This window comes from Nelumbo lutea, chromosome 2, assembly GCF_056320005.1.
Source record: "Nelumbo lutea isolate HS-2025 chromosome 2, American lotus-T2T, whole genome shotgun sequence".
In the NCBI taxonomy this organism is placed as follows: domain Eukaryota; kingdom Viridiplantae; phylum Streptophyta; class Magnoliopsida; order Proteales; family Nelumbonaceae; genus Nelumbo; species Nelumbo lutea.
Window position 1 is genome coordinate 63,170,480 of NC_142685.1, and position 18,018 is coordinate 63,188,497.

The window sequence follows — 18,018 nt, forward strand, 5'->3', positions numbered from 1 at the left end:
TCTTTCTTTACTATGACTTCACTCTCTTCCGTTGATCCCAGTAATTATTCCAGATTTTTAACCAACGATATTTCTATGCGTGAGGCCGCTGTCAATGCTTTAACCAACAAAATTTCGGTGATTTTTTAGCCATGTTTCCACTGAAGTTCAGATTTATTATAAAATATTTATAGCTCAAGAACTTTTGGCAATCCAATTCTGACTTCAATGGTAAAAGCCGGTAAAGATCTTTTCAATCAGAAATATTTTTGTCACATTATCGCCTTTTGTAATACAGTTCCGCTGCTTTTACATGGAGACAAATGCATCCCTAAAGTATTATTCCTTAAATAATCAAATTGTTTTTTATTTAATAAAAAATAGGCATGAAAATATTGAATTACATATTGTAGAAAAACATATTTACATTCCTAAGACAATAAGTAAGAATAAAATGTATATACCCATGTATTTGGAAGGAGGTAATTAACTTGCCGAACTAACCAACAAATGCAAAAATCATAGAACAGTGATCTTGATCCTTTTCTTTACAACATATATAGAAGGAGCCATTGTTTCTTTCACAACCAGGGATGGAAGCACGGAAAGTAAATAAAGTGGTTCCTTCAGAAGAATATTTACAAGGCATTCCATCTCCAATGAAGAAGCTGACTCCTAAACATTGAAAGACTCATGGAAATTAAAACTGAAAAGCTAAAACCGGAACTAGAGCAAGAAAAGTAAACTCTACCAGTCTCTAATCTTGAAAGGAGTTATCTTGATAACAAGACCAGGGAAGACATCATCTGGGTCATGGATATGTGGGTTCTCTTCAACTATGAAAGGGTCACCGCATTTTTCGCTTATGGTATGTAGGGTTTCTCCCTCTTCAACGACGTAAATCTCATCACAAGGTTTGTCGATCATCCTCAGATTCATCCGAACCAGCGACTCACTTTCGCTTGAATCACAACAACCCAGCAAGAGAAGAACCACCAGGACCAGAGAACAATACCAGGATATCCTCTCTTCTACTGATGCTGTTATTGTGGATGAGGAAGAAATTCCTGCCATGAATACTGAAGAACTCAGCTGCTTCTTTAATTGTTTGCTGCTTTGGGATTTCCAAACTTTTCCCCAAGTTGTGTTCAAGCTTTCTGGAAGTGGAGAAGAAGGGGAGGGGGGCTTCTGATTTATTGAGAAATTCCAAAGAAGAGAGCTAGGGTTATTTTCTTGGTGGTTGGAGTGGGTGCATTTTTTGGCGGGAAGTTGAAATGGCTCCCTCAAGGTGGTAGGTAAATGTCAAGGAAGGAGGAGAATACTATGAGGTAAAGTACAGATACTTGCTTCTTGGGTCTCAAGTCTCAACTGCTTTCTAATGTTGGCTTGGGTGACCTGCTGGGCTCCTAATATGTTGATAGTTTACTTGCTTTCTAAAGTTTTTCCAAGTAATATACTAACTTGATTGTCACGTCATATGACGAATGATCAAAACCTTGGTGACCCATAACTATGACCAAGATTTTTTTTTTCCTTGTAATTAATCCACCATAATCAATCACTTGTTCTTTTATGTGAGAAGTCGATAAATTCAATTCAACAAACTAATATCTCTCCTGCATAAAATCCTTTGGCATTCGGCATGGCAACAAGGTTATATCTGATAGTTTGGTTTATATGGTTACAGAAAAATCACCATCATCATCCAAGACTTATCACTTACCCAACTATATATACACGGTTACAGAAAAATAATAAACCAAGATAAAAAATAAAGGTAGCGTGCAGGAGTCAATCAGGCTTTTGATATTCCACTCCCCAGTTAACCTCAGCCCTATAACCCATCTTTAATTAGAACTTCTAAATTAAAAATAAATAAATAATCAACAACAAACCATATAAGTAGTCAAATGGGATGTCCTTCTGTATTTATAATCACTCAAGTGAAATGAAAAAAATAATAATAATTTAAACCGCCAAAAGAATATATGAAATTAATAATTTATGCGAGTATTAACGGCCCAATAAGGCCATTGTAGTTGGTAATCTATGACTTAATAAATTAAAGTAGATGCATTCATGCTATACTAATCCTATATAATTCCAATACTTAATTTGTTACATTATACTTATATAAACAATTATATATGGCTTTCAAAATAAAATAATACTTACACAATTTATATATATGTGTAGACTACGTTTGGTTTGATAGAAAATAAGAAAAAAACAAAAAGTGGAGAAAAGTTCTTAACAAATTTTGTAAGATTCATTAAAAACTTTTCCTCAACTTTCTATTTCTTTTTTATTTGATTTCAAACTATGATTTGCATTCACTAAAACTTGTTGAACTTAAAGCAAGATTTCAACCAATGATGTTAAATATGTCACATGATCTATTTATTTTTCATTGATTCATATTTTATAAGATGTATTTACCTTCAAAATTTTAACAATGCTAAAAATATCAGTTATGATGTGTGTATTTTCACTGCTCTAGTATCCTTTGTTGCATAGTGTAGCTAATGCACCATAGATTTTGCCTTCTTATTCTATTAAAACAAAAACAACCTTGGTGACTAATTTCAAACTCTCTCTCTTTCACACACAAAATGAAAAGAATAGGATAAATTTATTAAACTATCTTTGTGGTTTAGTTAATTGACTAAATACACCCTTTCCCTTTCTGTTAGATTATTGTATAACGCTATTTCTATTATTTCTGACAATTGACTAATACTATCATTATTGTCAGCATCCGTACACCTGACATAAATTTTTTTTTTTAAATCCAATTTTGCCCTCCATCCATCTTCATTTTCACCGTCTGTCTTCCTTTCAACCGTGGCAAGCTGAACTGTTGTGTTCTGTTTCAAACCAAGCTGTTGTCTTCCTTTCAACATCTCGGACACGGGGTGTTGCAGAAAAAACACGGCAAATCGAACTGTTGTGTTCTGTCGTTATTGTTTTTCACTGGTTTTTATTTTAGTTTACTTTTGCTATTTCGGTGATAGATACCTTAAAAAGAACACAGATTACAGTTTCAGGGTCAAATTCGATAGCCCTAGGAAAAAATAAAAATAAAAAATAAAAAACTTTACAAATGCTGTCTAACTCATGAAAAAATCTAAACTGATCAAATAGAACAGGGTGGACTCTAATCGAGCTCTAATGTCGAAAACCCAAAGACCTCCTCCACTCGAGTTGTAGGATAGGTTCAAAATATAAAAGAGGAAAAAGAAAGCAAATCAACCCGGAAACCTACGAACCTCAGTTTCGTAGATATTTAGGTGGATTGGTTCTTGCGATTGAAGTCGGTTAAAAGTTGATCCCGCCAGATACTGAACTTTTTCATAAAGCAAAGGTTACGAAATGCGTAACGATCAGCAACAATGGAATCAGAATCATTCTATTGGAACTTCAGAGGTTTAATTCTCAACCACAAAATCTCTCTTCCAGGAAGAAACAATAGATACCAGAATCGAGGTCCAATGTGAAGAATCTAGATTAACGGACAGACCCTTTTAATTCTTCTCTCTGTAAAACAAAAATTACTATCGGAGGGACCCTTTTACAAGTTTTTTTTTTTGTACCTTTCCTTTCTTTACTGAGAAGCTATTCTCTCTGGATGTGAACCAATGATTTTTTAGAAGTCAAAACACCAACTTCCCTGTTCATCAGAATAGAAGAACTCGAACCTTAGGAGGCTGAGGAAGAGAAAGAACCGACTAGCTTGACGGTGATGGGACAAAGATTTTGAGAGGAGGAGGGAAGAGATAAGAAAGGAGACACTGGTGGAGGATTGGGCGGTGATGACCATTTGACGAAGACGACGAAGAACCGGAGGAGCTTTCAATTTGACATAAGGGTAAAATAGATATTTCAGTCCTTCATGACAATTTTTCGAAACAATAAAGATAGTGTTAGACAATAATCAGTAGGAGTTTACTATTTTAAGAAATTTACCGAAAATATGACATGTCTACGTGAAGCTACCTGCAATGGCCATTCACTTAACTTTATCTGACATCATCTCTATAAGGTCAAGCTTAGCCGTTAAGGAGTCGGAATCATCTAATATATTATTATATTATCAATTACTTCCCTCCTGCTCAAGATGTAATAAATAAAGAATAGGCTGAAAAAAAAATGCAATAAAGAATTAATATGAGGGATATATGACTGTCTCCACCATGCTGATGTCTTAGATGATGCTTTGCCTGAAGGAATTGGTCTTAGCTATGTGCTATCTACCGAAAAGGTTTTTTTTTTTTTTTTTTTTTTTTTCTGATAATAATACCCAAAAGGGGTTTTTATTTGGGGTAACACCCAGAAGGGTTAACATCTTGACGAAGTCTCGTTTTACTTTCACGATGAGAAGAAGATTTTACATTTGATGCATCTCATCCCTAGCAAGTACCAGCACCATATAACACATCTGTAATAATAATATTATGACAAGCATTTTGACTGGTTCACGTCCTTCTTTACTATAAGTTGATTTATTTTTTAGATTCCATTCCAGAGTGCTAAATCTGCAAGTTGCAAAATTTCATAGTTCTACAGTGTTTCAGGGTTCAGGGTTCTGTGCTAACAGCGAAATGTACTTTGGTACGTTGGTTAACTTCTAATTCTGATATCAAAATTAGGTTTAGATGTAGTAGTTACGTTAGGTAAGCATAATGGATGAGTACGTAATAGTTATGTGACACATATTCCAATTAATGTATATTTCATCCAAACGTTTTTATTTCATTAGACATAAATTATTCATTATTTTATTATTTTTATCAAAATAATTAAAAATAAAAAACAATAAAAAAAGAAAATATAAATGAGTCCCAACTCCCAACACATTTAGGTTTTCCTTTATCATTATTTTTATTTTTAATTATTTTAATAAAGATAATAATTAATGAGTCCCAACTCCTTCCCAACACAGTTGTATTGGGCTGAAATTAGAACTTTTATCAAGAAATTGTATTACATATTTGTCAAATTTGATATTTCTCTTCTTCCTTTTTCTTTTTTCTTTTTTTTTTCAGTCAACTACAATGCAAAATTGAATGATTGCTTCAATTAGCTATTGTATACTTGTTGGGATATTTAGAAAGGAAAGTGCGAACGGGCACATATTTGAAACCAAACCAATCCCTTCAGTTTTTTTTTTTTAATTAATTAGTGCCAAAGCAAAACCAAACCAACAAGTAATCACTGGTCAACTGGTCAATAGATCAACCAGTTGACCAGTTCGATTCAATTAATCACTGATTTTTCTTCAAGGAAAACAAAAACCAAACCAAGAAAAAAAAACAACTTTTTGGGGAAAAAAAACAATTAAACTGGAAGTGAACAGATCAATTTAATTATCATCCTTTTCGATTTGATTTCTCGGCGGCATAAGTAAGTTTTTAATAATTATATTATCAATACATAATAATAAATGAAATTTCTAAAACTAACCTAAGACATAAAATTAAGTCCATGACAAACCATAATGTACAAGCTTTAATTGTATTAGATATGTTGGATTAAGTACAAATATGATTTCACTTATTCGAGGGATCGCAGAAGCTCTCCAGAATACTTGATGCAAAATAGATACCAAGGATGACAAATGTATTGATGAGATATGGACCATCATTGAGATGGATATTGATGTAATGGTTTCTTGTCACATATCATTTTTTCGTGATGTGTCAATTTTTTGGCTAAGTACCTCGTCATCTCGTCTACTCCCCAGAGGCATGTGACTCAAGGGTTGAAGTGGAGCTTCCTGGTGGCAAGCTACTTAGTGACGAACTGCCTGGTGGTGAGCTACCTTGATGAGCTGCCTGGTGGTGAGTTACCTTGATGAACTACCTGGTGGTGAGCTACCTTGATAAGCTGTCTGGCGGTGAGCTACCTTGATGAGCTTTGTTGCTCTTTTAGAGGCCTGCAAGGAACCAAATGTCAGAGGACCCAAGGTGGCTAACCCAGTAAAGTCACTCCGATGCCTAAATTAGCACTTAGTGGAGAGCTGAGAATGATATTAGAGAATGAGAGAGCTAGAGAGAAGAGGTTACCCATCATTTTCAACATACCTTTGCCCCTGGGGTGTGAGGTCTTCATACACTGGAGTCCTCGTGGGTTAGGTGGAGTAGTTCCTAGATTCCTGTTGTGATAGGACATGCTTTCATGTTAGGTGGGGATAAGGCCACCAACTGGTAAGGTTGCCCATTTCCGTCTGACTCGGAGAGTGGGTGAGCTAATATAACCGTTACAAGTCACAATCCCATAAAATGTGGGGTATGGTGGTGAGCTCCTCGGGGTTGTCAGGTTGGCGCCTGTGTCAGGCTGCCAGGTCGGTGCTTGGGCTAGGCCACTAGGTCGCGCCTGGGCCAGGCCGCCAGCTCGTGCCAGGACCAGGCTGCCAGCTCGTGCAAGGGCCAGCTCGCGTCAAGGCCAGGCTGCCAGCTCATGCAAGGGCTAGGTCGTGCCAGGGCCAGGTCGCGCCAAGGCCAGGCTGTCAGATCGTGCCAGGCCACCATGTCACACTTGTGCCAAGTCGCGCCTGTGACAAACCACGCATGTGCCAGGCTACGCCTGATGGGACACCATCAACTTAGCAAAGGCAGGTTGTTGTCAAAGTGGTCACGGGTACCACCTATTTGTTCTGAGGTGCCAGGTGTCACAATATCATTGGAGGGCCAAATTCGCCCTCATCAGATATGTTCATCTTCTTTCTTAAAGAGAATGAGATTAAGAGTAAAAAAGGTTTACCATAGAGCATTTATGTGTTCTTCAACATAAATGCTTTTGTTTTTCTTGTTTTTGAAAACACGCTACATCAGGGAACAATAAACACATTTTTCGGTGTGTATTTTTCAAAACAAAGTGAAAGCATTTTCTGTTCAATTCAGAAAAATAACATCTATGCGAATATAAAGAATGACTCATGAAGCATAACATCAAACCACCGAAGCAAAACATGCTTTTGAAATAAAAAATTCTATGATTTTACGGTTTTACTTTAGATAATAAAAAATGCATTACAGAACCAAGAATATGTTTTCTATGTTTTAGTTATAAGAATCAATGCTTTTTGTATGTTTTAGTTATAAGGATCAACTTTATTTCTTTGTTTTAGTTATGGGTTCTACTATGATACATGAAAAACATTTTATCGGAAAAACTTGTAACCAATCAACCGATATCATAAAATTGTTAACTAATCAAGTGATGTTTATGAAAATTCACGAGGAAGTTTTGAATGGTCAAAGCCCTTTTGGTATCATGCATTCAACAACATAGATTTTCCTTTTTAATTATTGGTGCAGTATGGAAACAAACCACGTTCAGATAAGTTTCAAAGGAAAGAGGCAAAACCGAAATAAATAGGAAGAAGAATTATTCATTGAATGATTAAGAAAAAGTCAACCAAAATTGTCATAGCTCTGCCCTAACTACTCTTTATATAGACTTACACACTTAAACTTGGTAAATTCGAACTAAGATAGAAGTTTTACGTTGATGTTAACTTGGTAATTCGATCTTAGATAAGAATTCCATATTGGCACTAACTTGGTAATTGTTTACTCGATTGGATCAATAATGTTATCACTTCATATGTGTCTTCGAACGGTCCTAACATGCATAGAACTTATTGACCTTTTCCTATACTACATCATTCCCCCTTATATGTATTAAGATGGGTATTTGAAAATCAACTTTTCAAATGTTTGCTCAGTTTGTCCAAATCCCGTATTACATCATCCTCCCCGGTTTAGAAAGTATCCAACCTCATATTCATGCTACCATCTGAGAGGCCGCCAACATATGATGTTGCACTTCTATTGTGCTCCTTTGTTTCTAACCCTCTGATAGATAATTGGTGTGTAGGGATCACCCATGTCATTATCTTTTTTTTTTTTTTGTCATTTTAATTAAAAATTTCAAACAATACATAGAGTAAAATATTTCAATTTTTGAATATCAAAAAACGCAATGTATACTACAGAGTCTAAACATAAATCATAATCTGAGAATTATGGGACAAATAAATCAGCCTCAGGTTTGGGACTGACCACAAAGAACTGGAAGAATTGGCAAATGGTATCTAGCTAATGGTTGAGAATCTAGACTTTCTTTTTCTACAGTTTCCAGGCTTGGATATCACAAGCTCATAAAGCTTCATGTTTTCATTAGTAGTTTCTTTACATACATAACAACTTGATCCACATCAACCGTCCATGCAACCAAAATGGGTGAGTAGTCTGACCATGGGTTGCTCGCATTCCATCTGCAACAAAATATCTAAACAGTTTCAATAAAAGAGATGCAAAACTGTCCAAGGCTTATGTTACCTTGGATATACCTTTTCAGTCCTTGATCCATTAGTGTATGTCCCACACAGATGCCCTGTGTTTCAACCCTCACAACCCCCTCCTTGTAGGTAAAGAGATCAGGCCTGACTAGGGCCACAAAACTTACTGGGTCATGGAGGAAAATACCTGATTTTAGGAGCTAAACGTATTATTCCATTGAAATAGCACAAGTAGGAAAGGAAACTCAGAACAATTTAGGATCATCAAGCTTGTAAAGAGAAAGATACCAAAAACACCATCAGATTTCACATGCCAATCTCTGTAAAATACGATCATGTCACTTAGCACTTTGGTATATCTTCCTCTTGAACCCCTCAACTCGGAGAGGTCTGCATCTGAAACAATCAAAGAGTCTTCATAATCGGGCTATTATACCTCATTATCTAGTATTTGTATATCAAAATCAAGTGAAAAGTATGAGTTGCACCTGTTAGTTTAACTTGAGTGGTAATGTTTATGCCAACAACAACAATATTTGCCCCAGATGTGAACACAATATCAGCTGCTTCTGGATCACCATAGATCTGCATGTCAGAAGGGGAAAAAACGCTCATACTACAGTAAACTGTCATGGAAATTATGATCCTTAGACTAGTCATTTGTTATTTACTGTAGTCAAAGTGTCTAGGTAACATAGACACCCAATATCTAGTTCCATTTGCTATGATAAATTTGGAGCAGTGGAGGAAGAGGATACCCTCTTTTCTTAGGGTTCTTCTAACAAATGGGAACAAAAAGTTGTTTGTTAAGACACAATAAAGGGAATACAAGTGTACAAGAAAAGGCCATGCCAGCCTTTAAAGAATGTAACTAACAGCCAACCACTAGAACAAACTAAATAACAAACTAGACAAGTGGACTGGACAAGTGGAGAGGCTGGTATAACAGAATTATAACAGCCGTATATAAATAATGAAAGGAAGTTAGGATGGGATATTCGATTTGGGAATACAATCTCTCTCTCTCTCTCTCTCTCTCTCTCTCTCTCTCTCTCTCACAGGAGGCAGGCTCCCTCGAAAGAGCCCCTGAGTTAGGCAGTCCCTAACAAGCTGGTATCAAAGCCAAGATGCCAAGCACAAGGTCATCCGCAATGGAGAACAGAGTCGACAACATGGAAGGAGAAATGCAAAAAATATCGGCTGACGTCAAAGAAATCAAAGAAAGCTTCGCATCCTTGCTTGAACGACTGGCACAGGCACCACCTGCACCGAATCAGGAAGAGCGTAGTGACACCAGTCATCGAAGCGGATCAAGAACAGCAAGAATCGAGTTTCCCATCTTCGCAGGAAGAGATCCCACATCCTGGCTTCTGCAAACAGAAAGATGCTTCGATTACCACGACACACAAGGACCTGATCGTGTTCCATTAGCTTCTGCACACTTGGAAGGAGAGGCGATCGTCTGGTACCAGTGGTACCAGTGACGGCACCCAAAAGCCACATGGGCAGACTTCACCGACGCCTTAACCATGCGATTTGGAGTCTCGGCTTTTGAGAACTATGATGAAAGCCTCGCTAAGCTACAACAGACCGGCTCCGTCCAAGATTATCAGATGGCATTCAAAAGATTAGCTGTGCACGTGGAAGGCTGGCCAAAAAATGTGCTTGTCGGCAGTTTTGTTGGTGGGCTCGGGGAAGAATTGCGGCTAGAAGTAAAATCCATGCAGCCCACCACCGTTCTTGAAGCAGTAGCATTAGCTCGACTACATGAAGACAAACTGAATCAGGCAAAAAGGATTAATCGACCTCTGGGAACAGCGATCAAACTAGGTATACCAAACCCAGAACCAGGTATCTTGGGTAAACCGAAGCCCAGATCAGGAGTAGGAATCACAGGCAAGGACGCCAACTATGGTTCAGGCCCCAGCTCAGCCAAGAGGTTAACCTGGGCTGAGATGCAAGCCCGACGGGAAAAGGGCCTTTGTTATGCATGTGGAGACAAATTCGAGTCGGGCCATCACTATAAGATCCCTCAAGTTTTCTTCCTTCAACCTGAAACCGAATATGTCGAGCAATCAACAGACATTGAAGAGACAATGGACAACCAAGAATGGGAGCAATGGACAAAGGAATACCCGGAAGTATCCCTGCAAGCCTTGACCGGTCTTGCTTCTTCTCAAACTATGAGAATAACTGGACTGGTACAAAGGTGCCATGTGTCGGTTCTGATAGACAGTGGCAACACCCTCAATTTCATTACCCAAACATTGGTCAGACAACTAGGGATTCCGGTCCAACCATGTACAACCTTCCGGGTGCAGGTAGCTAATGGGAGCAACCTGGTGTGCGACAGTATGTGCACAGAATTAAAGATGAAGATACAAGGTCATGAGTTCGAGGTAGATCTGCACCCCCTGGAAATCAGTGGAGCAGATGTAGTTCTCGGAGTCCAATGGTTAAGGCAACTAGGGCCGGTGATATGTGATTGGGCCCGTCTCACCATGGATTTTCAAGTGGGAAGCTCACTGGTGCATAGTCAAGGGCAGTTGTCCAAGGGTCTAGGACCTATTAGTCTCACCTCCCTAAGGAAACAGGCAGCAAACCCAGCCCACATCGTTTTAATGCAGATAGACTCCCACGGGAACGGCCCCATTCTAGCCCAAGGAAGCAGATTTGAAAAAGGCCATACACAACTACAGCAGCTACTTCAGAAGTTCTCAGTGATCTTCCAAGAACCTAAGGAACTACCACAGAAACGTGCCCATGATCATTGCATTCCATTGCTGCCCGGAACTGCACCCACAAATGTAAGGCCCTATCGTTACCCCTATTTTCAGAAACTAGAGATTGAGAGGCAACTGCAAGATATGCTTGACAGAAAAATTATACAACCCAGCCAAAGCCCATTCTCCTCACCAGTATTACTTGTGAAAAAGAAGGATGGGACATGGCGATTTTGTATAGACTATAGGGCTCTGAACAACATTGCTGTGAATGATCAATTTCCCATACCGGTAATCGATGAACTACTAGATGAACTTGGCAGGGCCACCATATTCTCTAACTAGACCTGAGATCGAGATATCATCAAATTCGGGTCCATGAGGGAGACATCCACAAGACTGCCTTTCGTACACATGAAGGGCATTATGAATTTCTGGTTATGCCATTTGGGTTGATAATGCGCCAGCTACGTTCCAAGCCCTTATGAATGACATATTTCAACCCCATTTGCGCAAATTTATACTTGTTTTTTTTTTATGATATACTTGTATATAGCGCTACATGGGACGAACACCTAGTACATCTACAAATCACCTTGGAACTGCTAAAGACTCATAAACTCCTTGCAAAGGAGTCAAAATGCGCATTTGGATAGACACAAGTACACTATTTAGGGCACGTGGTCGAAAACGGCATGTAGCAGCAGACCCAAAAAAGATCTCAAGCATGATAAATTGGCCCTGACCTCAAAATGTTAAGGAGTTACGAGGCTTCTTGGGTTTAACAGGGTACTACCGGCGATTCATTAGAGGGTATGGACTGATTACTACCCCCTTGACAAGTTTACTTAAGAAGAATGGGTTCACTGGACTAGGAAGGCCCAACAGGCCTTCGAGACACTCAAAACAACTGTCTTATCCCCACCGACGCTTGCACTTCCAGACTTCTCAAAGGACTTCATCATTGAATGTGATGCGTCAAGCCAAGGAGTTGGTGCAGTCCTCATGCAAGAAGAAAGGCCACTAGCGTTTTTCAGCAAAGCAATGACAGCACAGAAATGAACCAAATTAGTATACGAACACGAACTAATAGCAATTGTTCTCGCAGTTCAGAGGTGGCGGCCCTACCTTCTAGGAAGGAGGTTCATCATACAAACTGACCACCAGAGCCTGAAATTTCTGTTGGAGCAGTCCGTACTATCCCCGGAACAGCAGTGATGGATAGCCAAATTACTTGGCTACGATTATGCCATTAAATACAAGGCAGGGCACACTAACATGGTGGCGGATGCACTGTCACGCCAGCCACAACTATTTCCATTACTTCTCACGGGCCCAACATGTTCCATCATGGGTCAGCTAAGGGAAGAAGCTGAAAGGCACCCACAACTGAGCAAGCTGCGTTCACAGGTCCAAGAGGACCCTACTAGCCACCCAGGGTACACAATGGAGAATAACTTGCTGCTGTATAAACGCCGAATGGTGATACCACAGGATTCAGCCCATATTCAGCAGCTTCTGGAAGTGTTCCACTCATCCCCAACAGGAGGACACTCAGGGATCCTGCGAACTTACAAGAGACTAACCATCTAATTCCACTAGAAAGGCATGCGAAATTCGGTCCAAAAATTCATAGCCAAATGCATCATTTGCCAGAAAAATAAGGCAGATACCCAGTCTCCAGCAGGACTGCTACAACCACTCCCAATTCCTACACAAGTGTGGGCAGATATATCCATGGACTTTATAAAGGGGCTCCCCCTTTCCTATGGCAAGTCCGACATTCTCATAATGGTTGATAGATTCACCAAATACTGCCATTTTCTCCCTATGCCCCACCCCTTTACAGCCTCCATGGTGGCTGAGATTTTTACTAAGGAGGTGGCACGACTGCATGGTACCCCTAACTCTATTGTCTCAGACCGCGACCCTATTTTTATGAGTCGTTTCTAGGAAGAACTTTTTCGACTATAGGGAGTGAAACTCTTCAAATCTACCATCTACCACCCTCAAACAGATGGGCAAACTGAGGTGGTCAACCGGAGTTTGGAAACCTATCTCTAAGGTGCTATGTAGGGGATAGACCACATCAATGGCTCAAGTGGCTTCATTGGGCAGAATGGTGGTACAATACCACGTATCATAGTGCAGCAGGAATGACTCCCTTCCGGGCTCTATATGGACGGGACCCACCTCCCCTACTCCCATATGAGAAAGGGTCTACAGCAGTAGTGGCAGTGGAAGACCAACTCCTCCAGCGAGATAGGTTGTTACAAGATCTCAAATCCCATCTCCATCGAGCCCAACAATGGATGGCAGACTCCTACAACAGAAGGCATAGGCCTGTCCAGCACCAGATTGGGGAGCAAGTCTTCCTTAAATTACAACCATACAAGCAAGTTTCAGTAGCAAGCCACCGGTGGAACAAACTGATCCCTAGGTACTTCGACCCATTTCAGATTGTGGAACGCATTGGGTCGGTGGCATACAGGCTTGACCTCCCAGCAACATCGAAATTACACCATGTATTCCACCACCCTCCCATCATTCTCGAAAGATGGCCAAGTTCAAACTGAACTCACTCAGATAATAGATTTCAGGTGGATACGCAAAGGGAATCACATCGAACCAGAGGCATTGGTGGTATGGTCAAGTCTCCCAATTGAGGATGCAACTTGGGAACCTTACTTGGATTTACATAATAGATTCCCACATCTTGACCTTGAGGGCAAGGTCGCTTTCAAGGGAGGAGGGACTGTTGAGACACAAATAAAGGGAATACAAGTGTACAAGAAAATGCCACACCAGCCTTTAAAGAATGTAACTAACAGCCAACCACTAGAACAAACTAAATAACAAACTAGACAAGTGGATAAGCTGGTATAACAGAATTGTAACAGCAGTATATAAATAAGGAAAGGAAGTTAGGAGCTCTCTCTCATTTTATAGTGTTTTTAGCACTTGACATTAACAGTTCCTTTCAACAGAAGCATATTTAGACCTCAATACAGGCTCTTGTTATCCCAATTCATTTTTTGGTGGTTGAGGTTCATTTTATTTATTTAGTCAATTGTGACAGTTTTTTTTTTTATTTGAAATGTACAACTAGTACACTGAGAGCAAGTACTTTTTAATAGATATTTGGTGCTTCAAAAGTGTTGGTGTAAATTCTATGTAATGCAATTATACAAACACAATTAGAACTTCAGTGAGATGTGCTAAGCCTGAGAGAAAATAAAAAGTGGAAAATGCAGTAGAAATGTCCTCATATTCTTTAGCTTGTATAAAGTAATGAAATAGGATGAGAAAATTTTGTACTTACATTTGCTTCAGCAGCAGGATTGACATTTCCCATTGCAAAGAAAGCACCACCAAGTATCACCATTCTCTTCACTTTGCTTGCAAAGGATGAGTCCCTTTTAATTGCCTGGTCAAGTAAAGACATACAGACACCACACTAAATCAATAAACAGCTGATCATAAAAATTGGTCAGAGTGGAAATGGTAGAACAAAGATACTGTCACTTACCAAAGCCAGATTTGTCAATGGTCCCAGTGCAAGTATGGATATCTCACCAGGATGTTCAGAAACCTTATCAACCAAAAATTCAGAAGCATTTATCCCAATTTTCTTTTCTTTTGGGGGTGCTAGAAATATGTTTCCCATTCCATCGGAACCATGAACAAAGTCAGCAATACGTGGCTTTCCTCCCTGTTACAATAATGCAGAACAATAAACACATGTCCGTGAAAATCTAGCATATGAAAATAGCAAATATTCAGTAAGAAGGAAATAAGTCTTCTTTTTCTTCCAAAACAAGTGGCTGACATGATTCTTCCATATGAAATCCAAAGAGCTACATGTCCATGAAAATGTATCATAATATAGAACTATACAGTAGTAGTATTTTTAGTAGTATCCAAGAAAGCAATATATGGAAAGAAGTGAAAAACTACCTGATGACAAAGTGGTTATCCCACAGGATTTTTCCCTGACAATCACTGACAAGTAGACATTGGACATCCATGTCATAAAAATTGATTAAAATTAAAAGATAATCATGTATAATCCTGGTTATAATATATATTTTAAGATCAATAGATCATGTATAGAAAAGGTTTATTCCATAGCCCTCTTAAGGTCCAGGTTTCTATTCTACCTGTGAATTTCTTTTACATGTATTCATATAAGGTATGGTAGTCAATTTTCCATGGGGCTACAGTTATGTTATATGAAAACAACAGTACTATTAAATAAAATTATAAGAAAACAACAGTACTATTAAATAAAACAAAATAACTGCATAATTAACAGACAAAACATAGCAACATAGACTGCCACTTCATTATTGGAGCTTTGAATCAGATTTTTATGAAGTCCTGTACTATGAGACAAATCCATTATGTCGTCTCCAAAATTGTAATTATTAATTATTAAATTATATATTAAGATACATGCATTACATAAGTATACATTCTTTAATCCTTTATACGTTGTAGATTTCTATTTTTTATTTTCTTGTACATTCATGATGAACTCCCAATACAGCTAAGCATTTCCTTACAGATTTTGCTCTGTTTATACTCCTAATTTGGCTGTTAGACAAGTTTTATGTTACAATGATTATTAATCAAGCAAAAAGCATTTCATCAAGCTGATTGTTTAATCAAAACAATGCATTTGTAACTTAAAATCATCTCCTTGTTAGGAAGATAGACCAAACAGGTGCAATTTGTAAATGATGGAACAGAAATAACACATGGAACAAGAAAACTCTCTCACATTCATATGCAATGCACCAGGCATACAAGATTCCCCAATAGAAATGGTGCCAACACTTGCAGTTTAATTTTGATGAAGAATTAATTTGCAGCCTGTAGGTTAAGACAAAACTTTAGGCACATGAATGAGGAATCATAAAGTGGTAAGCTTTCTGTACCTTTAGAGGCTCAAGACTGCCCTCTGCCACTGGAACATCAGGACGTCCTGCAATCTCACACTGTCCTTTTACACATTAAAAACAGTAATTAATCATGAATTTGTTCCTAAACATCAGAAAAAGTTGCAGCCTGTAAGGGAAAATTGAAGCAAAAAAACATACATACCAGAAGCAAGGCATTGCGAGTAGCATCCTCTGTAGTAACATTACCAAATATTGTTGTCAAACCTAATACTTCCAAATCTGACAATTGAAAGGCCATGAATATAGCCATACTGTCATCTGCAAACCCATGAAAGCCCCATAAGTATCCACACATACACAAGAGAATGCATGCAGAGAAGTAGCAACACGTATATCTGCAACTCTTGGGTGCACAATGAGCTGTTACTCCAAATGATTCCTCATCACAAGCAGAAAGAATTCTTCAAAACAAACCAAGCATTCATACTAGCAGAAAGCACTACAAACACTAAAAAGAAAGCGAACCTGAAGACGGTTTCCAATGAAAACAAGGAAAGTTAGGAAATTTAGTCTTCAAACAATTGTGAAGGAAGACAGTATATACTAACAAAAATCAAGTAAAGGGTAGGAAAGAGATGATGTGCATTAAACTAAAATATCCAGTAAACCCAGAGAAAAGCAGTAGGTCAAGATCAACGATATACAATCTTGAGCAGACTTTACCGATGCCAGGATCAGTATCAATGATGAGCTTTTCAGGCTTAGTACACAAAGAGGGCTTTCCCCCAATTTCATCGTGAGAATTCGAATTCCCAAACTTCATTATCTTCCCCGATCAAAAAAACCCACAACAAACTATGGTCTCGCAGAGGATAAGAAGCCGAGAGAGGGGGGGAGAGAGAGGAAGAGGTAGTTCTGTTGTGAAACTCTTCTCTTATTCTGTCTGGTCAGTGCTGGCAGGTATCTGGTTTTCGACGGAAGACGAATCTGAATTCTGAAGCAGGACTCTTTGGAAATGTAAGGGCCCTACCTGAATCCTAAATATCGAATTGGGTTGGCCGGGTTGGACCGGGTTGGTTTTGGATGGGTTGGATTGGTTTTATGGCTTGGTTTAGTTGTTTGGAAAAAGCAGTCTAAGTCTGAACTGTTTTAAGGCTTCATATAAGTGATACGTTGCATGGGTGTGGGGTAAAAGAGTAATTGTCATCAATATTCTTTTATCTTTGGAAAATTGTCTAAAACTCACAATGAGTTTTCAATATTTCTCTTAAATTCACCACAACTTTTTAAAATGTCTAAAACTCACCTTGGTTGCACCGTTAATGCTTCTTAACAGAGGTTTCCATGTCAGCATAAATAACAACTTTCATGACCAAATTACCCTTGAATGGTGAGTTAGAGGAAAACTGGTCTTTTTTAGTTTTTAATTTTCTTGTTTTGCATTTTTTATGTTTTTATATAATTTTCAATGTTTTTTATAATTTCTTTTTTATTACATTTTTCTATTTTCTACAATCAATAATTTTTTTGTGTTTATTCTACAATTTTTATTTTCTGATTTTGTTTTCCAATTTCTATAGTTTCTATAATTTGAAAATATTTTTTATTTTGTTTGCAATTTCTATAATTTTTTATATTCTTTGTAATTTCTATGTTTTTATATATTTTATATTTGAAAATATTTTTTTGACCTTTTTCCTTTTTTCATGTCTAAATATTAAAATGGTAATATATTAACACCCACTAATTTATTTTGTATATATTTCATATTTTGCTATGAAGGTTAAAATGGTAATATATTAACGCCTGTTAGTCTGTTTAACGTCAAGTTAGTGACATGGTGAGTTTTAGACAATTTCCCTTTATTTTTTAATTAAAAAGACAAATATCTCTTGGTGCATAAAGCGGAAATTCGCATTGGCTTCGGATAGTGCACATCATATCTGCCCCACAACACATCCCAACCGCGCACTGGGAATATCTCCCCATGACAAGTATGAGAGATGTTTTTGATGCAAGCTGAGATGTGTTGTGGGGTACATGCTAAATTATAGTTTTACCCTTTAAGTTGTGTTTTGTTGGAATGTGAATTTATTTGTCTTGATGC

At 38.1% G+C, this 18,018-nt stretch overlaps 2 protein-coding genes across 11 annotated transcripts; both read right to left on the reverse strand.

Moving 5' to 3' along the window:
• Positions 1–726: 726 nt before the first annotated feature.
• LOC148871153 (uncharacterized) lies at positions 727–1,053 on the reverse strand. Its single transcript, XM_088970012.1, has one exon. The coding sequence runs from the start codon at positions 1,051–1,053 to the stop codon at positions 727–729; it is 327 nt and encodes a 108-aa protein (XP_088826138.1).
• Positions 1,054–7,927: 6,874 nt separating this feature from the next.
• On the reverse strand, positions 7,928–16,924 carry LOC148871154 (uridine nucleosidase 1-like). 10 transcript variants are annotated; one of them, XM_088971077.1, is made up of 9 exons: positions 16,635–16,924; positions 16,114–16,229; positions 15,948–16,007; positions 14,537–14,719; positions 14,330–14,434; positions 8,773–8,869; positions 8,573–8,680; positions 8,336–8,471; positions 7,928–8,274 (listed from the first exon to the last, which is right to left on the reverse strand). In XM_088971077.1, exons 1-9 carry the CDS (start codon positions 16,732–16,734, stop codon positions 8,175–8,177), a joined length of 1,005 nt encoding a protein of 334 aa, XP_088827203.1. In that variant the 5' UTR covers positions 16,735–16,924; the 3' UTR covers positions 7,928–8,174. The 10 variants fall into 10 exon arrangements, with proteins under 10 accessions (XP_088827203.1, XP_088827205.1, XP_088827206.1 ...); XM_088971079.1 differs by having other exon boundaries at positions 7,928–8,260; positions 8,336–8,450; positions 16,635–16,922; XM_088971080.1 differs by having other exon boundaries at positions 8,336–8,450; positions 16,635–16,922.
• Between the last annotated feature and the right edge of the window lie 1,094 nt (positions 16,925–18,018).